The 24,703-nt window shown below is 36.2% G+C and overlaps 1 protein-coding gene across 1 annotated transcript in view; it reads right to left on the bottom strand.

Moving 5' to 3' along the window:
- Nucleotides 1–1,215: 1,215 nt before the first annotated feature.
- Nucleotides 1,216–24,703, bottom strand: part of cntn3a.1 (contactin 3a, tandem duplicate 1) — an 88,802-nt gene continuing 65,314 nt past the window's right edge. The window contains exons 12-23 of the mRNA XM_051097436.1: nucleotides 19,273–19,400; nucleotides 13,607–13,782; nucleotides 13,357–13,474; nucleotides 13,079–13,237; nucleotides 10,502–10,651; nucleotides 9,997–10,067; nucleotides 9,407–9,641; nucleotides 7,389–7,504; nucleotides 3,612–3,798; nucleotides 2,883–2,995; nucleotides 2,547–2,715; nucleotides 1,216–2,288 (exon numbers count right to left, since the gene is read on the bottom strand). Of these exons, the coding sequence (XP_050953393.1) occupies nucleotides 2,197–2,288; nucleotides 2,547–2,715; nucleotides 2,883–2,995; nucleotides 3,612–3,798; nucleotides 7,389–7,504; nucleotides 9,407–9,641; nucleotides 9,997–10,067; nucleotides 10,502–10,651; nucleotides 13,079–13,237; nucleotides 13,357–13,474; nucleotides 13,607–13,782; nucleotides 19,273–19,400 (1,714 nt within the window). The 3' untranslated portion in view covers nucleotides 1,216–2,196. The remainder of the gene's footprint in view (nucleotides 2,289–2,546; nucleotides 2,716–2,882; nucleotides 2,996–3,611; nucleotides 3,799–7,388; nucleotides 7,505–9,406; nucleotides 9,642–9,996; nucleotides 10,068–10,501; nucleotides 10,652–13,078; nucleotides 13,238–13,356; nucleotides 13,475–13,606; nucleotides 13,783–19,272; nucleotides 19,401–24,703) is intronic.

Below are 24,703 nucleotides of genomic sequence, written 5' to 3'. Positions count from 1 at the left end.
GTAAAACTTGGCAAAAGTATGTTTTTAAGGTATAGAGAAGACATAAACGAAATGGTCAACGTACAGCTAAATTCCCTTACGAAAATTAATAATGGTTTTCCCCCACGCTTCCGTTTCGCGCCCAGACATGGGTGCGCGCAGGCGTCAACAATAAACTACTCAAACAAGAAGTTACGTATTCTAAGGTAAGCCACTTTTACTGTACTATAAATTAAACCTTTTAAACTTACATAATGAAGTAACATCAAGCTAAAGGTTGCACTTACCTTCAGCAAATAAATGACTTAAGAGCTAGTAATCTTTTCTGGCATTATCAAAACTTGCTGTTAACAGCAATTCAATAATTGGTGCTTCAAGGAATATTCAAGTACAGTGTAAAGGTGCACCCTGACCCATAATTGTCTTGGACATTTTTATGGACACCTTTCAGAAAGTGAAAGTGAATGGGAGGGTGATGACTAATAGTCAAGGTTGGTATGCATGTCCATCACACTAGTCTCACTAAAACATGTTGTTGTTAGGCATTAGAGTATGACTATACTTTTGGGCAAGTCAAAGTTATTTTCTGTGTTAACTGACAGCATGCCATAAATTACATAAAACCTATATTTAACATGGAGTATTCCTTGAAAGGCTAATGGAATTAGAACAAGCTTGTCAGTTTAGGCAACAATACAATATAAAAGACAATGTGTTGTTTATAGCAAAGTTGTGATGAAAGCAAAGTAGCAGCAGATCATGTCTTCGATATTGTGATGTACAGTACAACATTTAAGCAGACTAAATGATTGAAGACATCTAGCATATTGTACATCACTAGAGATAACCTTTTTACCGGAAGATTGACATGACATTTTGATTAACACTTGCTAGGTCAAAGTAATATTAAAATAAAAATCAATAACATGTACTTAGAAAATACATATGATGGATTTAATTTCGCTCTCTTTTTTACTTTCTAACACGTTTCAGCAAGAGGCTGCCTGTTGTTGTAGTTAATTATCCAGAGCTATGTTTAAAATATTCAATATTTTGATAATTAAATTAGGCATATTAAGCTCATCCTCAAAAAAGCCATCAGGAGGCCTTCTCACCTTCTCACCTTTTCCACCGCACCACTCGTGAATTTGCATCCCTGAAGGTAAAATTAACATCTTATGACAGCAGAAATTATGACTAACTCACAGATATCTTAAGAACATTACTTGTGTTCCTTCATTTATTAAAAGCAGACAGTCCATTCAAATACTGTATTTCAAGCCACTACAGAGCCAGTTCATGCTAAACAGCTTGAAAACGGAACGTAAGCATTATGTCCTAGGTATTTTAATGATCACAGCTATTACCTATAGAAAGCACCTTAACGGAAAATGAAAAGCTGGTCTTTTACAATCAAAATATCTGTTATACATCATCAAATAATGGAATTGTAAATGAACAAACCAAACCAGAAAAAAGAAATCAAGACAATTATTTAAGGCTGTTCTGGTCCTGAGGATATTTTACATACCGTTTCTCATTAAAGAGGCACACACACACTAGCAAAACAAAGATCTTAGTGCATGACTGAAGGAACAACCAGCTTGAGACAGCCAGAGAGCTCTTTTACTGTATAGGTAAGGCCAGCAGCATTAGCTTCGTCTTTCAAACAGACAGGGGGGCATGTCAACACCGGGGGACTGTAAACTCTGTCTGATTTGAGGACAGCTGATTACATGGGTTGATGGTCTTACAATGAAAGTGTCTGTGAGGTATGGCAGTAGGGATTCTCTTCAAAGGAGTTCATTAAGTATTCCCAAGCTTCCTATGGAAAAGGCATTTGTGTGGTTCTCCACTGCCAACCGTCTAATGCATGAACATGGATTCATCTTATCCAAACAGATGTCCTTGTATGAGAATCCTTAAGAGTGAACTGTACGTCAATTTACGCCCTTAAATATCCAGTTTCTGGTTGGAAACCACATGGGTAACATCCGTCGATACAATTATTCCAAAAAATGTGATAGCTCCTACTCCACAGTCTTGACAGCTTTGGTGTCATTGATCAAAACCAGTTTAACAAACATCCTCTTTTAAAAAGCGAGAGGAAATCTTTCCTTCCGAAGAGTCTCGTTTGTAAAACATACTGAAAAAGACAAGTGGATCCACTTGTAGATGTTTGTACTGTTCTCTCCACTTTAGAGTTCAGTTCATCTGTCATAAGAAAGTCCTCACCGTACAGTAGAGCGCTAGCGTTACGACTACTGGTAGTGCTTTCCTCTCTGGGGCAAATCCAATCGCATGTGCAACTGCGAAATATAAATAGAAAAAATATGTTTTTCAAACAGCCAACAAACAATGAATATAACTACAAACAGGATGGTTTCTGATAGGATCTAATAGGTATTCTGGTGGTTCTTTGATCTATGGGATGTTTACTTGTTATATTATATATGATTTATTGTATATAATTACCAAAAAATTATGATGGGCACGAATGACCTAGAAAAACTCAACCACAAGTTCACCATACTAAAGGATAATAGCTATAAGGGCTATAAGCAGACCTGCTATCCTGGGGATGGTAATCTGTTTGCTGCTGCTCCCCTCTCCACCTTCACTGACTGGCTTAATCTGGATGATGTAATCCTCATCCACAGGCAGGGAAAGCTCAAGAGATGTACTGTTCGTCTCCACCACGCTGGGCCGACTCTGTCTGCTTTGCTTGTACATGACCTTCAAAACAACACACCTGCTTTCAAACTCAATTTATATGCAAGAGACAATGGACCGTTGAGTTCATGATGTGCGTTATTCAATACATAGAGAATTGTAATATGATCAGAAGCAAGCATTCAGCATTGTTGTCGTATAAACAAGCAGTGATGTTTGTATGTTCATACCTTATAGCCCATAACTTCAGACTCATTCTCCAGAGACTTGACATGATCCCACTTGAGAATGAGTTTAGAGTCTGTAGTATTCCATGTGACTTTCACTGGAGACTGACTCGGTGCTGGATAAAACACATTCAAAGAGCTGAACATCACACTTCAGAGCAATTTAAAACTGCTGTACTGTTAAGAGCTGAGGCTACATTTATAAAATGTTGCACAGAAGCCATCCCACATTTCTTGTAAGATAATTTCTCTAATGTACGTACACTGTAAAAAATAAGAAACACAATTTGTTGAGTCAGCTTAAAATAATTTGTTACCCTGCTGCCTTAAAATTTTAAGTTCAGTCAACTCAAATAAGTTTAGTCAATTTTAAATGTTAATAGTTGTACTAAGTAACAACTTAGATATTTGTGTTTGCTAAACTTAAAAGATGGGTAAGTAACCCAGCTGCCTTAAAATTTTAAGTTGAATCAATTCAAATATCTACGTTGTCACTTAGTATAATTTAATATTTCAAGCTGAATTAATTTTTTTTTGAGTTAACTGAACTTAAAATTTTAAGGCAGCCAGGTAACAAATTATTTTATGTTGACTCAACAAATTGTTTTTTTACAGTGAACATGAGATTCAGAGTAACAAACATACTCAAAAAAACATGAAAAAAAAGCTTAAAATGCAAACATGGTTGTTGTTACAGACAATAACGCAATATCCGTGCCATGTCATACTTACGTGGTCTCTTAGTGGTGACATTCACCACAGCACTATCAGGTCCAACACCAGCACTGTTATAGGCTTTGAGTTTGATGTAGTATGTACTGCTGGGGTCCAGTCCACGAATGACAGCAGATGTCCTGTTTCCCACAGTCCTCATCACACTGGCTGTGTCCGGTCTGTCCTTGGTACTCCAGTACCTCAACTGAAATTAACAGTCAACAAGCTTTCATAATCAGCATCACAAAGTATCATTCATTGATGAAAATTTATTGGAGCTTTGGTGCACATGTGTGCAGTGTGATATTCTGTTTCTAATAAAGCTAAAATATAGCTGCAAGCAGCAATTAAGGGGCCAAGCACAACAGAGATAAAATGAAGAACTAAGGAGCTGTCTTTAATTACTCGGTAAAGACCAGGGTTTTCCAACCCAGCTCCTGGAGAGCTACCTTCCTGCAGACTTAAGTTCCAACCCTACTTCAACACACTCGTCTGTAATTAAGTAGCCCTAAACACCTTGATTAGCTTGTTCAGGTGTGTTTGATTAGGACTGAAGCTGAACTCTGCAGTATGGTAACTCTCCAGGAGCAGGGTTGGAGACCCCTGTTAAAGACATTTGTTGATACAGAATTGTGTCATTTTTTATATCTTTTGACCAGTAGGTGCTGCCAAAACTATTCATGTGTGTTAAAACACACACCAAAGGTGCTACTCATTTCTTATTTGTGCATCCTCATTTCTTTCCTTGCTACTTTTCCTCGCGTCTTAACTCCACCCCCTTTAGGATATGAGGGAAGGATGCAAGCAAAGGAATTGATGACGGAGGAATCAAAGGATGAACATTGGAATATTCTTGACCACTCGAGCGTCACTTCAGAGTGTCATCAGCTGCGCTTATGTTGTTAAAGTTTTTATTCACGGCATCCATAATAAATAATAATAAAGCAAGATGCCCTGTTGAAATATATGACATGTATGGTTTATTTAAACTGCAAAGGTAAAATATAAATGTAAATTATTTAGACAGATGTAAGGGGGAAGGAGAATTTATATGCGTGTCAGTTTTTTGCTGAAAAAGACTATTGCATAGGATACACCTGTGTATCCTCGCACACGACTCCTTAGAAAGCCTCCTTACTCCTCGATCGGCTCTTCGTGGTGCAATTAGAGAATTGAGATGTCCTACAAGATTGCTGAGCTTGATCATTTTCCGGGTCATAGGACGGAGGACGGAGGAGCGAGGAAACGAGGAGGGATATTGAGAAGCACCCCAAGTTTGGTCAGAATCTGCTAAAGCAAGGGTGCTCAACCCTATTCCTGGAGATTTAGCTTCCTGCAGAGTTCAGCTCCAACCCTGATCAAACACATCTGAACCAACTAATTAGGATCTGAAGGAGCACTTGATAATTACAGACAGGTGTGTTTGATCAGGGTTGGAACTAAACTCTGCAGAAAGGTAGATCTCCAGGAACAGGGTTGGGCACCCCTGTGCTAAAGCATTGAGGAGATATAGCCTCATGTCCATTTTTGCACAAACTTTGTCGCATTTATTAACTCGCTTTACGAAAATGGTTTGATATATCAAACACTTTTAATAACGTTAAATAATTTTTAATGCCAGAATGCTCTGAAGATGATCTGAGAATTTTTGTGAAAATTGGACGAGTTTGAAAAAGTAGCATATTCAGAAAATTCAATTCAAAATTGCAAAAAATCTTAATTGTAGAAATCTAATTTTTGGTATGCATTTGACTCATTATGAGCCAAGGAATCTTTATGGCTCAAAAGAAACATTAATGCAAATTTAGCATGTTGGTGGCGCTAGAGAGTTTGAGTTAGAGACTCCCAATTTGCTGTGGTCAATGATAAAACTGTCCTTTATCCATGTGCCAAATTTTATAACTTCGCTGCTATTCTGTAAGAATAATACGATTCATAAAAATACACTAAAGAGTTTGAAAAATACAGCACTTTACTGCAAAATTTGATATGGTCCACACTCAAAATGGCTGACATTAGGAAAAGTTGGTATCGTTCAATTTGATATGCCATTCAGAATCTAATGATCTAATAATCACTCTTATGATTCATGGCAAAATGGCGGAAAATATTGCCCCGTAGAAATTTAAAAGAAGTTATTAGCAGAAGTCTGAGTGCAAATTTGGCCTGTTGGTGGCACTAGAGAGTTTGTGATAGAGATTTCAAATTTGGTATGGTTAATATTGAAACTGTCCTCTATCTGTGTGCCAAATTTAAAGGGCTCCTATTATGCCTTTTCAAATATGACCTTTCATGCAGTGTGTCATGTAGCTGTATATGAACATAAACTATCTGCAAAGTTGTTAAGTCTACTGTGCACAATAAATAAAGTTATTGTCTATCAAAAAAAAAGAGTCGGGTCACAACCGCCTGAACGAGTCATCAGGAATTAAAATCTTATTCTGTTACAGCTATACATCACTAAGTAACACATTTGCATAATGTCCGCCCACGTTCTACGTTGCAAACAACTTGCCCGTCCACAAACACAGTACAAGTTCCATGTGAAGACGCTGTATCCTATGCTGTGAGGAAAATTTGTTTTATATTCACTTCCAAAAGATCAATCTACAAAGAATTAGTGATTAACATTCATTTTTTTCAACAACACCTCAGCAGTACAATTCCAATCTTGTGTTGTGTTCCCGTCATTTTACTGACGACTGCTTTTCCAATCTCGGGGAGTACAATGCGGGATTCACCAAACGCTTGCTCTTAAAAGATAGATCAGTGCCCAGTTTATTTGGACCGGCTTGCTCCTCTGAACCTCTACCTGTAAGTATGATTGATAATTGATGATTGTATTTTCTAGCGATCGTTCAAAATACATTGTTGTGTATGATATGTTGTGTACCAACCCTGCAAATATCTTGCTAACCGTCTAACTCACGCTTCTCTAGTTCTGTTGTTCAGCTGTGGGCCCACTGTAGTCTAAAAATTTGTGATTGATGCAGCTTGACTGTCTGTCTGTCTCATTAGCTGGAGTAATGATAAAGGATGGTGCACGACTTTACACAGTGTAATGCATTATACAATGTTGAAGTTTACAACAAAGAGGTGTGCCCGGTTCGCTTACATTAGCAAATTGCGAGCACTTTCCACGGTAGTCCGTGCTAACTTGTCGATCAGCCACTTCAACCGTTTCATCATCACACTCCGGCTCTAATTGGTAAGGTAAAATCGATGCCATCGTTTCTGTGTATTGACAAGTCTCCAGGGCTGACATTCAGTTATGGCAATGGGCATTTCGTTTTCCACACGCTGTACGCGGTAAACCAATCATAAAGGACTGTGCCATCTGACCAATCACAGCAGTGAGGGCTCACGGAAAGGAGGGGTTTAGAGAGACTGATTCTTCGAACTGCTTCGCACGAGTCGTTTACAAATCATTTAGAAATTAGGTAAAATTAAATCTATTTTTGGAGAAAACTAAAGTGTTTTTTGACCTTGCAAACATGTAAACCTGTTTTAGTAGACTCATAAAACAATATTAGCAACCTTTAAAATGGCATAATAGGAGCACTATGGGCTGCCATGGACTCCGAGAGCAGAAGAAGAAGGCCCTAAATATGTAACATTTTCTCCCAACACAATACTTAATTTTTCTAGCATTGTTTATTGGTAGTTACTGCATTAGGAACATTAAAACTGTATGCAAAAATTATTATGACAGCACAGGGAATGTACTTAACATGACTTTGATGTAGAACAAACCCAGTCAGATTCATTAGCTTGCTTTAGTTGTGTTGTCCTCACCTCATAGCCCATTATGCGTGTCCTACTGGTGCTCCACGGTAAAGGCTTCCAGCTGACCTCCACTTCTGAGGCTGACAGGCTCTTAGCACGGACACGACTGGGGGCGCGACTCGGCTCTACGGTCAGAATAATCATTACTGTAATTTCTAGGCATCTTTAGGCACATTATTAGATCACTGATGCACTAGCAAATGGTTAGCACTTTCAGTCTGGCCTAATCAAACACAAAGCAGCTCTGCAGCTACATAATGTTCTGGGCATTTCATTTACAAGTTTATACCTGAAGGTAATTTCTGCTCCACTGGCATTATCTTCGATTGTACAAACAAACAAAGTAATTGATTGAGCCAGTACACCTTAGGGTAGTGGGCAGACCTCAGGGTAGCACCAAAAAATACATTTTTGACAGGAATTAAAATTCGGCTGTGAGGAATAGAAGTACAGTGTGTTCAGTGGAGTCTACTGTTTAACAACAAGCTCCACTGTTTAGTTCATTTTTCCACAAGACTTTCAATAGACAGAAACTCCATAAAACTAGTTTTGAAAGTTGTGAGTTGTAAAAATGATTTGCAATCTAGTACCTTTATACAATGCATGCCTATAAAGATTATAAGTCTATCCCTCACAGCCTCATTTTCACTTGTGTAAAATTCAATATGCCATCTACGCTGATTAAAGTCTATGGTGCTATGGTTGACCATTCAAACCAAGAGTAACATTTTGGTTGCACTACAGAGACAAAGTGTTTATACTTTCTGAGGGATTGAACTTGTGAATAACTTACTGTGCCTAATAGCACAGGTACATCATAGAGATGTCTATTTGACATTTGCATTTACATCTGCAAGACGGATTTTCTAGATTGTTTGCACATCTGCAATACGTCTATAGGATGTTTTCTTATCAGATGTCAAATAGACGTCCATTAGATGTCTTTAAAGGAGAAGTCCACTTCCAGAACAACAATTTACAGATAATGTACTCAACCGTCATGTTCGTGTCTTTCATTCTTCATTAGTAAAGAAATTGTGTTTTTTGAGGAAAACATTTCAGCATTTTTCTCCATATAATGGACTGATATGGTGCCCCAAGTTTGAACTTCCAAAATGCAGTTTAAATGCAGCTTCAAACGATCCCAAATGCGGTTGTAAACGATCCCATCCGAGGAAGAAGGGTTTGCTTATCTAGCGAAACAATCGGTTATTTTCATAAAAAAAAATACAATTTAAAACTTTTTAATCTCAAATGCTCGTCTTGTCTCACTGTCCCTGAACTCTGTGTATCCTGGCTCAAGACAGTTAGGGTATGTCGAAAAACTCCAATCGTATTTTCTCCCTCAACTTCAAAAATCATTTAAAAATCATCCTACATCGCTGCAGAAGTACTGACCCAGTGTTTACAAAGTGAACATGCAGAGAAGATCAAGCACCCTTAACAAAAAAAGGTAAAACAGTGATATAGGGTGATTTTGAAGTTGAGGGAGAACACCAGATGGGAGTTTTTCGACGTACCCTGTCATGAACCGGAAAAAACAGGTTGGGAAGAGCAAGACAAAATGAGCGTTTGACATTAAACAGTATATAAATTTTGCTAGATAAGACCGTTCTTCCTCGGCTGGGAGCGTTAAGAACCACATTTGGGATCGTTTGAAGCCGCATTTAAACATTTTGAAAGTTCAAACTCGGGGCACCATATCAGTCCATTATATGGAGAAAAATGAAATGTTTTCCTCAAAAAACATAATTTCTTTACGACTGAAGAAAGAAAGACATGAACATCTTGGATGACAAGGGGGTGAGTACATTATCTGTAAATTGTTGCTCTGGAAGTGGACTTCTCCTTTAAGATGATGTAGAATGTATGTAAATCCGACATGTCACAGATGCTTGTACACAGCAGATGCTTTCCAGATCAAGTGATCTTTAACAGACATTTTGCAGATGTACTATCTGCAAAATGTGCTATCTGGGTATAGCTGTCTCTGCATATTGGTATTACGGTTAGTAAGTTGGGTTTACCCTCTTCTGCTGAATATATAGTGGTCACAGATCCAAAAGGGCCTTCTCCTTTGTTGTTGTAAACTCCTACTTTCACATGAAATGGAGAAAATGGAGGGATGCTCTCATTTTTGAAGATGTATCGAGATGCATCAGGAGACGTCACGGCCGCCTGCATCCAGCTTTGACCACCAAGAGGGCGAAAAGCAACCACATAGCCAAATCCTGGACCGCACTGTAGCTCTTCTGGGACTGGCTGCAAAGCCCCACAATACAACACGAAAAAGGGTGAGAATGAGCAAGTGAAAGACTGATGTATCATTATTATCACAGCAGTGTTACCCAAGAGGCTTTGTCTCAGTAGACTATGAAAAATCCCTTTCACGGTCCATGAACATATTTTCGCTTTTGAAACGTAATTGCTAAAATCCATAAACATTTTGTCTGCCTCACTGAAGAGTATCTGCTCTTTTTTTTAAACAAGGGTTGTTTAAATCATGGACCAAACAATTTGACAGCATGATGGGCTTGTTTTTGATACAGGCCAGTGGACGGTCCACCATTGACAGCTACCTTTGTGTACTTAAATGTGCAAGAGCTTGCTTTGTTACCTCCCAAGTGATGACAAGCTCTGAGCGACTGCCACCTCCTCCACTGACTCTGGCTGGGGTCGTTCTTGGCACTGCAGGATTAAAAGAAGACTTTTTCAGCCAGGTTTACAAGATGAGAAACACCAGAAGTGCAAACAGGGCATTTTTCTCCTCCATCTGTTTAGCATGATGCCACAGAGACAGCTTCCTGGCTGCTTTTTGCTTCTGAGCGAAAAGGTCTAATATACAGTATAGCTGGAAGAGAACTGTATGTCAGTCTTATCGAACCTTGGAGAAGTGCCTTGTATTATTTTAACAATCCTGCTGACCTTCCCAAAACTTATAGAGTACCCAATATACTCAAGGGAAAATTCTTTATCTTCTTCACTTAGAAAAAGAAATTGGAAATACCTTTGCAGTGGTATACTGTTATTGAATACTGTTTAGATTAATTTTTATTGATGTGCTGCACACTTAATAAAAAAACATGCAACAAAGTTACATAAACATATAATGATATACGTACATGTGTCCTTAGTCCTGATTTTTTGTGAGGGTTTGCTGGGTTCCCCGGTGCCTATGGAGTTAGTGGCCAGCACTCTGAACTCATATTCAACCCATGGACTCAACTCAACCACACGGGCTGTCAATTGCTTACCTCCCAGAGACTCTGGCACTGTGAAAAGAAGAGATATTATGTGACCCTGGACCAAAAAAATGGTCATAAATAGCACGGGTATATTTGTAGCAACAGCCAAAAATACATTCTCAAAATTATCGATTTTTCTTTTACGCCAAAAATCAGTAGGATATTAAGCAAAGATCATGTTCCAAGATATTTTGTACATTTCCTACCATAAATATATCAAAACTTAATTTTTGATTAGTAATATGCATTGCTAAGAACTTCATTTGGTCAACTTTAAAGGCGATTTTCTCAATATTTTGATTTTTTCCACCCTCAGATTCAAGATTTTCAAAGAGTTGTATCTCAGCCAAATCTTGTCCTATCCTAACAAACCAGGGTGATTTTGAAGTTGAAGACGAAAACGAGATGGGAGTTTTTCGACAGTTTTTTTTTTATAGGCTTTATAGACAGATCAGTTGAGAGTGACTCTTGAAGGACAAGCATCACATTCTCTTGTACCTGATTCAAGAATTTATCTTCCAAAATCTGGCAGTACATTTTGGGAGTTCATGTTTAGTCTCCTATCCTGAAAAGTCTGACTTGCAGAGATGGACTAAAATGAACTCCCAAAACTTTTGGAAGATAAATTCTTGAATCAGAGGTACAAGAGGATGTGATGCTTGTCCTTTAAGAGTCACTCTCAACTTATCTGTCTATAAAGCCTATAAAGAAAAAAAAAAAAAAAAAAAAATGTCTTCATGTATTTCACAACACGTCAGCTTGTTATTCTTATTAAGTCAGGGGCATTTTTTAGGATTTTTTACCAAGCAAAGTCTCTGAGAACCTGACACATTGTACTTCTGAAGACTCCAGGTAGGTTGCAGTTCTGGAAAATGGTGGCGCTGGAGACTAAACGGTTCCTGATGGTGTCACACCTAATTCTTCACCTCAATTCCTAATTCTTTTGCAGTTAACATGCATCTTTTCTTCTCCACCTGTTTTTTCTGACCATGCAGACTCAACAAGCATTTCGCTGTCCAATGGTAAAGCCTTAACTTTGCAAATTCTTGTAATGCATTAGTATTGCATTCTTCTCATGGGCATTTAATAATTTGGACTTTTCAGTCTGGGTTAAATATCTTTTTTGGCTCATTTTATCTGTAAAAGAAAACATGCCTAATAATTATGCACACCTGAATATAAAGAGTTTTTCACTTCCAGCCTTCACAGACAGTTAAATATCACTTACAAATGATTAAATACAAAATTAATAGTAGTTATTAAGATTGTTGTGGTTTGGAATTGGTAAAATGTGCTTGGTAAAAAAATTATGACCAGATTATCAACATGCCTAATAATTATGCACACAGTTTATATATATATATATGAAGAGTTCAGATGTAAATCAAGCTATCAAGCAATCCATCTGACATTTTTCTTTACAAAAATTGCATTTTTATCAGGCTCGAATGTATAGGTTTCTATGTAGGTACTGGTACTTCTGATTGGGCTGAGGCTGGTATTTTAGCGAGTTTGAAGAAAAAGTATTTGATGGACATATACTATGTGTCGAGAGCATTCACTCAGTATCATTATCTCATTTTTGACCGAGATGGCATTTAGCTGGTTTTGCATTTGAACTCTTTATTAATTACAATTAACGTGCAATTAATTGTCTGAAAACATTACATTGAGGTCATGCCAGGGTCGGAAATTAATGAGGGATTGTGGCAAAAATGCCACCAAAATGAACAAAAATGCCCTATAAATTTAAGACAAGGGGCAAGAATGTCCCTGCACAATTAAACAATGTATTACGGCTGCTGTGATTAAAATGAAATGTGAAAACAAATTTAAAAAAAAAAGTATGTCATGGAATTACATTTAGATTCACTGAATTAGATTGCTTTTACGTGCTGTTTTGTGCAGTTCTTAGCCTTATAACCAATCAAACGCGTTTCAGTTAAACTTAGGAATGCATTGGCCAATCAAGAGGTGGTTAGATTAGTGAGCACTGAAATCGCCGGAGCTGTGTTGATTGCTCGTGTATTCCCTCATCATAAATAACAGGTTACACTATATATAACATACACATTTGATTCGATTTTTTTTATAATGTGTGGAAATAATGCTGTGATTGTCTCTGGTATTTAGTGTGTGTAAACAGTGTCATAATGTCTGAAAACAAAGGTGAACATATGCTAGATGTCTAGTTTACTAATAAACACTGAGTATCTTTGAAACACTTAACTGGACTAGTTTGAAAACTTCTGGTTGTGACATTAGAGGTCTGAACAAATAATAATGAGGTGTTTATGAAATATTGCTATCATAAAAGCAATGTTAAAAGACCGAAAAGAGCTTATAGGCCTTGTGCCAAACTAATCAAATTACCTTCAGTGGTGACTAAACAGCACTCAAGGATCATTATGATAAACTGTGCATTTTAATCCAAACTATTAATTTCCTGCACACCTGTTTTGGCCGCCTGCCATCCGAGAGAGAAAGGGCTTCGGATCTGAATGTTGTAAGCAAAGACGGGACTGTGGTTATCAGGGCCTGGACTCCAGGACACAAAGGACGTTGTCTCTGTCACTTCATCAACTTTGATGTCCAGCGGTGGGTCAGGGGGACCTGTGAGAAAATGATTATAAAACTTCAACAAGATACATATTTTTTAAATGTATTTTTAATCTTTCAGGTTTAATCTTAATGGGGTTTTGTCTTTGAAATTTTGTTTGGAAAAACATTACCTCGTACCACAACATCTGTCGCTATAGACGCACTGTCCACTTTAGTCTGTACGGCACATGTGTATCTTCCTGCATGCCTTAGCTGAATGTTACGAATCATAATGTCACCAGCAGATGTCTGTGAGAAAAAAACAAAATGATATTTACAGATTCATGTAAGCCAGTTATAGTCTTATAGATTCCGATTTTCTGGTGTCTTTATAAATTAAACGTGAATACCAGAAAGCAATACTAAAAGCATGACACTTACCCCACCAACTTTTTCAAAATATCCCCCATGGCTTCCAAAGTTGATCAGCTGCTCATTGAAAAACCAGGTGAATCTCACATCCAGGGAAGGGTCACGAGACACCTGGCATGGAATAACAACACTCTCTCCCACTGTAACATCCAGCTGCATGGCTTTAGAAGTGATGATGGTTGGCTCTGAAATAACAATGGGATGGTCAGCAGCTAATACATTTATAATTGTACATTACTAGTCATCAGTGCATTAAACAGCTGTTGTTGTATTTAAGTACATTACAACCAGGCTCTTGAAAACAGCTAGCTTAAAGGGATAGTTTACCCAGAAAAGAAAATTACCCCATGAGTTACTCTCCCTCAAGACACCCTAGGTGTATATGACTTTCTTCTTTCAGATGAATATAATCAGAGTTACATTAAAGAATATCCTGGCTCTTCCAAGCTTAATAATGGGAGTGAATGGCTGTTGAGATTTTGAAGTCCAATAAAGTGCATCCATCCATCATAGAAAATTCTCCACACAGCTCCGGGGACTTCTGAAGTGAATCAATGCGTTTGCATAAGAAAAACATCCATATTTAAAACTTTATAAACTGTATTCTCTAGTTTCCGCTAAAAGTGTAGCAGAAGAGCACTGGATCCAGAATAAAAACGAAACTACCACGAATGTTTTCCTATGCGTTTGATTAGGCACAGGCGGTACACAGAAGCTACAACAATTTGTCACTTCACATTAAAGAGCGGCAAAAGGGTATTTATTGCTTGAATTTCCTAATGAAATGGACAGAATTTCAAATCTTTGAGACTTTGTTTTATATCAGAAGTAACACAAAGCCTAACCTGTTGCTATTTATTGGAAGGAAGATGCACTATGTACTGTTTATTTATCAACTGAAAACAGCATAGACCAAAAGATTGATTGTGATTTAAGAATCGATACTGGTTCATTAAAATAAGAATCTATTAAAATCTAGAAATTTATTTTTTATTTATTTATTTTTTTTTTACCCGGCCCTAGCGTATTTTGGTGTTTTTAAACAGTGCTGTCGTCCTGTAGGTTCATTATTAACAATGAAAATGTGAACAAAAATAAAAGCAATTAAATGTGTTATTCTAATTAAAATATGGAAATTAAAATGACGGGAAATAATAGATTATGACAGAATTTTTACTACCCTGTCCGTCAAAATGACGGATAATGTTAAAGTCTAGCGCAACCTCTGGACGTAAGTGTAGCGGAAGCTCCGGTGAGAATAGTCTCTCAAAATAAGTTTTGTTTACAGCAAAGGAAACCTTCTGGCTTATATCGAAATCCTTTGCCATTTTTTTTTTTTTTTTCCTCATTTTTTACTTCTAATTCATGATAATTCTGTGTTTTGTTTTGCTCTCTCCACTGCACTTACGCATTCGTCGATTCCGCATTTAGCACTTTCGCGTCGACCTATGTTCTACGTCATCTGCTGGAAAGCCACTCTCTCATGTACAACAGTTAGTGGAAGCTAGTTGTAAATAAGGATGTTTTTCTCACACAAACACATCGATTCACTTCAGAAGGCCTTTATTAACCCCTCAGAGCCGTGTGGAGTACTTTTTATGATGGATGGATGCACTTTATTTGACTACTGAATATCAACAGCCATTCACTGCCATTGGAAGAGCCATGAGATTTTAATATAACTACAAATGTATTCATTTGAAAGATGAAAGTCATATACACCTAGGCTGGCTTGAGGGTGAGTAAACAATGGGGTCATTTTAAATTTTGGTGTAGTATTCCTTTAATATGAGACCTGGTACAGCCTAGTACATTTTTTGATAGTCACTCAAAACCAGGTCAACATAAGGTCATTTTTCATCTTTCCAACAGAATTTCTGAGATTAAGATCAAATGTGTAATACTGGCTCTGTAGCTTTGTCAGTAGATGGTGTTGCCTTGGAGTTACAAAGTACACAAAAAAAATCTTGGGAGGCATCTTTGATGCCAACCTGTCATTCAAGTCTTTTGTGCCAAACACTGTTAAGACCTATTTCTTTCATCTTAGAAATACTGCTTGTTTACAGCCCATGCTGTCCTTTCTGCTGCTGAAAGGCTGATTAACTCTTTTGTTTTCTCATGTATTGACTACTGCAATGCTCTCTTTGTTGGAGTTTGTAAATCCTCTTTAACAAACTACAGTATCTGCAAAATCTGGCAGCTAGAATCCTATCTGGGGCCAGGGATGGTGACCATATGACCCTATTTTGGAGTCTTTGCACTGGCTCCCTGTCAGGTACCATATAGATTTAGATTTCGAAAATCCTTTTGCTAACGTATTAAGCTTTGCATTATCTGGCTCCACAGTATTTGGCTGAACTTCAAACTCCTTATGCACCAAATCGCAACTTGTGATCTTCTCAGAGTGGCCTTTCAGCTGATAAGGCAGAGTGATAGGGCCTTTTTATCCTGTGCTCAGAAATCTTTGGCTGACATTAGGGAAGCACATTTGTTAAGTATTTTTAAATCTTGTCTTAAAGCATTATTTCAGAATTGCTTTTACATGATTATCTTTTCTATTTTGTTGTTCAATAATTCTGGCTTATTATTACCACTACTACACTTGAGCTGAGGCAAGAAGTGATATGTGCAGCACACTTCTACCACCACTAGATGTCACTATGCTGTTAGATTTAGAACTGAAAGAAGTCTTGTAAGTCCCCAATTCTCAATTCTGACCAAAAAATCTCCAGTATTCTCAACCTTTCAAAATATCTTCATTTCAATGAGTCAATAAGTACACACAATCAAATGAATGCACCTGTTATTAATATGGTATTGATGTTAAACAACTTAAAACATAACCTATCTATCTATCTATCTATCTATCTATCTATCTATCTATCTATCTATCTATCTATCTAAATTCAAATTGTAAAATATCAAGTAAATGTCAGCCACCTTTTTCTTCATTGTTTCTGGAAAACATCAAAACACACAATAAAATATTTGTTATATCATCTGTTTGATATTCCTCAGATGAAGTTTATTTGGGAGATTTTCAAGGAAAAGGGTCAAGATGACAAAAACGTGCAATACTGCATATTAATAAAACAGTCGGTTCAGCTTTAATTTACGAGACAAATCATTACTGATTAGTAATCTCTGGATTCCCTTGTACTGAATTATTCATGCTTTATCACGCACCTCTTGCAGAGATGTCTCTTTAATATGGCAAACACGTGAATTTTGCTGGAACAATTTTATTTAAACTGTTTGCAAATTAACATGTCAAATGAACATGTAATCAGGAACCAGGCTTTCATGTGAAAATGAGAATGGGTGAAGAAACCAGAGTTTCTATAGAAACCAATTTTAAAAACAAGAAGGACCACCGAACGGCTGTTCTAATAGAGCGCTGGTATTGTTTGCGTTGCCTTGTCAAACGGGTGAAGAATTCACAGAGTTGCAAAAAAGGCTGTTTTAGATGGATTTAAGCCCTAATGAAACACAGCACGGTTATTTCCACACATATCATGCATCTCTAATGCTCTGCAAATAAATCAATTCCCCATTAACCACAAGCATGGTTCATCTAGAGAGTGTGGAGATAGGGAGCTTGTGCTTTACTCTTATACTGGCAAAGACTGTAGATTGATAGTAGATAGCTATTTTATGTCATACAAAATTATGCAACACATTATCTTATATAGAGTTTAACATCTGTGCTTTTTTGTCATTTTTTAGCATTTATTTGATCAAAAATACAGTAAAAAATAGTAATGTTGAGAAATAATAGTTAAATAACTTCTCTATTTGAATATATGTTAAAATGTAATTTATTCCTGAGATCAAAGCTGAATTTTCACCACCATTACTCCAGACTTCAATGCCACATGATCCTTCAGAAATCATTCTAATATGCTGATTTGCTGCTCAAGAAACATTTCTTATTCTTATTAATGTTGCTGCTTAATATTTTTGTTGTACAATTCTTTGATGAATACAAAATCCAAAAACATTCATTTTAAATAGAAATGTTTTGTAACATTAATAATGTCCTTACCATTACTTTCATTATTTTATCGCATCATCGCCTGAATAAAAGTAAACATTTCTTTTAAGAAATCCTGCTGACCCCAAACATTTGAACAAAAGTTTACATTCACTTTGCAGAATTTGCAAAATGCTAATTATTTTACCAAAATAAGAGGCATCATACAAAATGCATGTTATTGTTTATTTAGTACTGACCTGAATAAGATATTTCACATAAAATATGCTTACATATAGTTAAAATAATAGTTAAATTTATAAAAATGACCGTGTTCAAGAGTTTACATACGCTTGATTCTTAATACTGTGTTGTTACCTGAAAGATCCACAGCTGTTTGTGTGTTTTTTATTTATTTATTTATTTCTATTTTTAGTGATAGTTGTTCATGAGTCCCACATATTCTTTGGTTTTTCAGCATTTTTGTGTATTTGAAACCTTTTTGAAACCCGTTTGTGGGAGAAGTAGACAGATAATACCAAGGTTGCCAGCTTGTGAAATTTTGATGACATGGGGTGAATTAGAAGGTTAATGGTGTTCAAGTTAGACTTTCTACAGAGTTTTCAATTACACATGCTGTTTTAAAGTAATAAAGATAGTTTAAAATCACTAAATGCCTCTTTATTAAGATTCCATTACAGTTACTGTTCCTATAAAATATACTTTCTTACATTTGGTGTTCAACAACAAATATTTCATGAAAAGCATACTATTTTAGTGACATTTTTGTGTATTTGAAACCTTTCCAGCTATGCCTGTATGATTTTAAGATCCACCTTTTCACACTGAGGACAACTGAAGGCAAAAAGTACAGAAGGTTCAAATGCTCACTGATTCTTTAGAAGGAAACCCAATGCATTAAGAGCTTTTGGAATGTGAAGATCAGGGTAAATTTAAATTATTTTGTCTTCTGGGAAACATGTAAGTATCTTCTGTAGCTTCTGAAGGGCAGTACTAAATAAATAAAAAATACATATTTAAGCAAAATAAGAAAAATGTACACATCGTCATTCTGTTGAAAATTTTTGCACCCCTGGCTCTTAATGCATAGCTTTTGCTTCTGGAGCATCAGTGAGTGTCTGAATCTTCTGTAATAGTTGCATATGAGGGTTAGTCCCTCAGTTGTCAAAAATGCTAAAAAAAAAAAAGAATTTGTGGGACCTGAAGGATTTTTCTGAAGAACAGCAGGCAGTTTAACTGTTCAGGACAAACAAGGGACTCGTGAACAACTATCACTAAACAAAAAAACACAGCTGTGGATCATTCAGGTAACAACACAGTATTAAGAATCAAGCGTATGTAAACTTTTGAACGGGGTCATTTTTATGCATTCAACTATTATTTTCTCTTGTGGACTATATGTAAACTTCTTTTATGTGAAACATCTAGGTCAGTGCTAAATAAAAAAATAATGCATTTTGATCTTTCTTATTTTGGTAAAATAACTAACATTTAGCAGATTCTGCAAGGTGTATGTAAACTTTTGACCTCAACTGTATAACATTTTATCAATATATTTAATAAAAATGTATTTTTATAAATAAAAACATGTTGTCATCACCTCATCATGTTACATGCATGCATATGTACAGAAGTCTCTAAGAGTAATGCATGTACTAAATACTAAAATGTCCCAGCATACCTTTCACCACTAGTGTGCCTGCACTGCTTGCCACTCCAAACTGGTTTCTCGCCACACAAGTGTAAAGACCTGCATCGAGTTTGGTGATGTTGGAAATCCGTAGACTGCCATTATCCAGCACGGAGACTCTAGACAACAAAGGGACATGATGAAAGCCTTGCAACACCATTCATCCAAATAAACAAGCTTTAAAAACAGTTATTACATTACACTGAAGGTCAATGAACTTTAGTCTGGGCATAAAGATCAATAGGCAATATAGGACTTAAATAATAAGACACTATAAAGCAATTATAAAGGACATAATCATATTTCAGATTCACATAGTTCATTCTACATCATATTTTAACACAACCTGCAGTTAAAACTGATGTTTTTATGTATATCACAATTGCATCTCAGATTATTGGGCATTTGGTGTCTTTTATATTCATGCGAAATGAAACATTTAAAAGCCAAACACATTCCGCAGTAAGTGACAATCTAGGATAAAAATGATTTCATTAATGAAACCCATCTCTGAACTCTTCCTTGCTGTTAACCAGCTCTGATATATTCACTTTCAACTGATGATAAAAGCTCTCTCTTTTAAAGTTTTCCTCAGTAGTTTCTTCTTCAACCTTCACTAGCAAAACTTTCCACATCACAAAACAACAACATTTTGGCCATGATTTCTGCTGAACAGTTCAGCCAAAAATTAAACGTTCTGTCATTATTTAATCACCTTCCTGTCGTTCCAAACCCGTATTGCTTTCTTCATTCTGTGAAACACAAAGCTGAATTTTTGGAAAATTTCCTGGCCACTTTTCTTTGTATTATAAAAAGAAAAAGAGGACTGGAACTGTCAAGCTCCAAAATGACAAAAAGCACCATAAAAGAATTATAAAATTGAGAGTTTGTGGGAGAAGTAGACAGATAATACCAAGGTTGCCAGCTTGTGAAATTTTGATGACATGGGGTGAATTAGATGTGGCAACAATTCAAGGTTAATGGTGTTCAAGTTAGACTTTCTACAGAGTTTTCAATTACACATGCTGTTTTAAGTAATAAAGATAGTTTAAAATCACTAAATGGCTCTTTATTAAGATTCCATTACAGTTACTGTTCCTATAAAATATACTTTCTTACATACATTTGATGTTCAACAACAAATATTTCATGAAAAGCATAATATTTTAGTGAAAATTATTGTGCTGGAAGCTTCTGAGCTTAATACACACAGAAAAAAAATGGTGCTTCAGCGGTTCTTCAGCGGTTCTTTGGTGTGATTGTGGTGCTATATAGCACCGTTAGTGTATAAAGAACCGGTCAAGCCCCTGTCTGGTTCTTCAGCGGTTCTTCAGTGTTTCTTTGGGGTCGTTAAGGTGCTATATAGCACCACTGCCTACATAGAACACTGTTCTACATAGAACCATTTGACAAAGGTGCCATATAGCACCTTTTAAAATAGGTGCTATATAGCACTAAAAGTGGTTCCCCTATGATTACGAGCCAAAGAACCACTTTTAGTGCTATATAGCACCATTTGTTTTTAGAGTGTACATTATTATTTCCTGTGACTGCAGTGCAATGTCACATTAACAAGTCTGTCTATGTGCACCATTTCATGCTATGTATACATTAATAAAGCAGAATTTCTTTGGTGTTGGGACTATGTAAGCCTGTTGATTAAGTAAAGACAGTATATTGTGTCCAAAATAACATTGTAAAAATACCCATTTTGAGTGAAAGAAGAATGACGCTGTTTTTGTGCATGTCTCTTTAAATGCAAATCAGCTGCTGCTCCAGTCCAGAATAGGACTGTGCCTTTACAGCTTGTACCTCAGATATACTGCTAAAAATCCACTGTTTGGTTTTGATTATCATGTCTATCATGCTGAAATCATACGTTTTAAACCATATTAATTAACTAAGTTCTCTTTCATGTCTTATTGCGCCTAAACTGTCAAATACACACAAGTTTATATTAAAAACACACAGCAGTTACAAAAACAGTCGGTTATGTCTGTGAAGGTAAACAGCTGAGAAAGAAATTGCATGTTCTTATTAGATCTGTGTGGCAGCAGTGTAATATACACGCAATTATAGCACTTAAACATTGAAAACGTCAGATTTTCATGATATGTCACCTTAAAAGGTACATTTTCATGTTCCACTATAAATGCAGGAGAAAAAGAGAAAATTAGCTGTGTGCTGCTTTTATTAATTGTAGTGCAGGGGCCAAAGGAATGAAAAATGTTGAAGAGCAGAGCGCGGGATGTGCTTCATTTACACCGTGACCTTTCGGCATGCAGTGGTCTTCATGAGAGCACTGCTGGAGAGAAAAAATCTGCTCCCACCACCAAGGCAAACAGTCCTTTTTATGGACATGCCAATGTTTGCAAGAGTTTAGCAAGTGGGATTTTTAGAAATGAAGGCATGTTGACATGAGAGCTTTCAGCAGGCATGTCATCCACATGTCTTGTTGAATTATCATTGATGGTTTTCCTCTAGCTGAGGCCAAAATTACACTTCCATCGAGCAAATGATAGCAGGGAGAAAAAAGAAAACAGTCAAAGAGAAAATTTAGCTGAAATCTTGCTTTGCCTAATAGCAATGTGTACACTAAAGCTGTTTTATTATGCATTGTGGCTTTTGTGGCTTTTTTATTTCTAAAAATTGGCTAAATTATCTTTTGGAGATATACATATTTAAAATCTCTTCTGGAAAAAAAGGTCTGAAAATATTGACTCATCTTGTACTTGTTCAATCCAAATTTTTGTCTAATCAAATGCTCTCTAGAGTGAAAATGTCCAGAGTGGACCCTTTTCACAGACTGTAATGATGTATTTCCACAGCTAATACCATTGTAAATCTAGTTTTTATTTTTATTTGAAATTTTTGAATGTGTATTTAAAACTCTATGTGTTTCTTACCTTGGCATTAATGATCTGGTTCAAAAACATTTTTTGTTATGCTGGTTGAAAGTCTGTTTACATCCCAACAGTATGACGGCATTTTAGTGCCACATGAAAAAAAAGAAGAATGAAGTCGATATGTTTCGAGAATAAAGTCAAAATATTTTGAGAATAAAATCCAAATTACGAGAATAAATTTGTAGCAATTATGAGATTAAAGTTCTAATATTTTGAGAAATGTCAAAGTCTCAGGTTTGTCAAATTCAGTTTTATAGCGAAATACAAACAATATGCTTACAATAATGTGTTTTTCATGCTCTTTAATGTGGCAGGACAGATCGCTGTATTTGTTTGAGTTTAAGCAGCATGTGAATCAATTGCACACTACAAATAACAAATGCAAACAAAGGCATTAAATATTTACAAGCATACTGTCCCTGGGAGTATGACACATTGTATGATTTCTGCTAATAATCTCACATATATTCGAATAAATTCTGGTGGCCTGGCAACTTCTCTCGGTGCTCCAATCCGGACCACTTGCATGTGCAATATATGTTATACTCTCAAAATATTATAACTTTAATTGCTACGATTTAATTCTCAAAACATTTGAACTTTATTGTTGAAACATTTGAACTTTATTCTCAAAATGTTTCAACATTCTCAAAACATTTTGACTTCATTCTCATAATTTCGACTTTATTCTCAAAACATTTTGACTTTACTTTTTGTAATTTCAACTTTATTCTCAAAATATTACAACTTTAATCACGTAATTTTAGGATTTTTTTTGTGTGCCACTAAAACGGTGCCATACAACAGCAATTAGTGGTCTAAGTAAGTGTTCTAAATGTATTTATATGTATTTATATCATCTGTGGAAGGTGTAGGACTTTAAAATGTTCGTCCAATCATATCGCTCAGTCCAAGGGCTACGATAGGCTGTCCTATCTTTTTGTCAAACATATGTATTTGCATACCTCCATGCACCCTGTTTGCAAATACGTGATGTGTCATTAGCATGATTCATTACGCTATTGCAGAGCGAGCGTGAGCATGGTAATGGATATGACAATGTTAATGTATTTGTTCTTGGTGGAACAGATTTGCTTCGCTGCTGAATTGGTGCTGCTGTTGGTTATTGCTGCTGTGGTCGATTATTGCTGCTGCTGCAAAGCAAGTACAGGAACTTGCTACTGCCAATACATATGCCGATACAGTGCTGTGAGCATTTAAAGAAGTGGTTGACTGTTTTTTTTTTTTTTCCTAGGCTTGATTGTGTTTTTAGGGTGCAGTATAACGTGTTAAAAAATAAATATATCTATTTTTTTTCACATAGTTTACCTTTATTCTACAACGCTCTGTCACGATTCATATATAAATAGATTTTTTTTGTGCACCCCTAGTTTTGACGGCATGTTAACAACCCTCGCCCCCTTTGTTGCATGTTCCCAGGGGCGGGGTTTATGTAAAGGGTCAGGGTTTGTGATGTCACCAACCCAGGAAGTAGCTTGTTGTAGTCCCTACCAGCCGTATTTGTAGGCATTAAACTTTCATAATTTTAAAAGACAGTATCTCCGTTTGCATTGAACTTTCAGCATCGTAACTTGGCAGGTATTGTTTTGCTCAAACAGCAACATTACACACTAACTAAAGTTCAAAAAGTGAAATCACAAACAACCACCCCTTTAAAGACATACTGTTGCTGCACAAGCAGCATTTGTAATAACCCGTAGTAGATCTATACAGGTAGCCAGTGTTGGGGAAAGTTATTTTTAAAAGTAATGCATTACAATATTGAGTTACTTCCTAAAAAAGTAACTAATTTTGTTACTTAGTTACTTTTTATGGAAAGTAATGCATTACTTTACTTTCACATTACTTTTTAAATCTGGGCAGGGCTTGCTTGTTTGCTTTTAATATAAAACCTTTTTTTGGCAATTTTGTAAAAAACATTAAAAAAAAAAATTGGCAAATGTAAAAGCCTTTTCACACCAAAACCCTCATGCTTTGAGAAAAGTAAATTCACTTGAGTAATTTCTGCTTATTAGTATGGTTGAATTGGATCACTGAAGGTCGGCATCGAAGACATCGGTTAAAAAAATGGGATTAAATGCATAAAGGATATTTGTATTATTTAACATATTTGATTATTGCAGGTTTGCATCATATTCTGAGTTGAATTTCACTGTTTTTATTCATTTTGAGGAATAGTGAATCTGTTTTTCATGAGTGAGATGAATTAATGCATGTTCACATTTATCCTAAAACTAACATCTTACTCCCGATTTCTCTCAACATGGGGACAGGAGAGCTTTTAATCAATAAATGGGGGGGGGGGATAACTAAAGTACTAATTTGAAAAAAGTAACTCCGATATTTTCTTGTCAACTAAAAAGTAATGTGTTACTTTACTAGTTACTTGGAAAAAGTAATAATATTACGTTACTCACATTACTTGTAATACGTTACCCCCAACACTGCAGGTGGAACTGGGGAGGTGGAGGGTTTCAGAGGAAGTTCAAAATGCT

The sequence above is a fragment of the Labeo rohita genome, chromosome 23 (genome assembly GCF_022985175.1).
Source record: "Labeo rohita strain BAU-BD-2019 chromosome 23, IGBB_LRoh.1.0, whole genome shotgun sequence".
Lineage (NCBI taxonomy): Eukaryota > Metazoa > Chordata > Actinopteri > Cypriniformes > Cyprinidae > Labeo > Labeo rohita.
The sequence above is the reverse complement of the archived record's forward strand: the minus strand, read 5'-3'. Positions and strand labels throughout refer to the sequence as shown.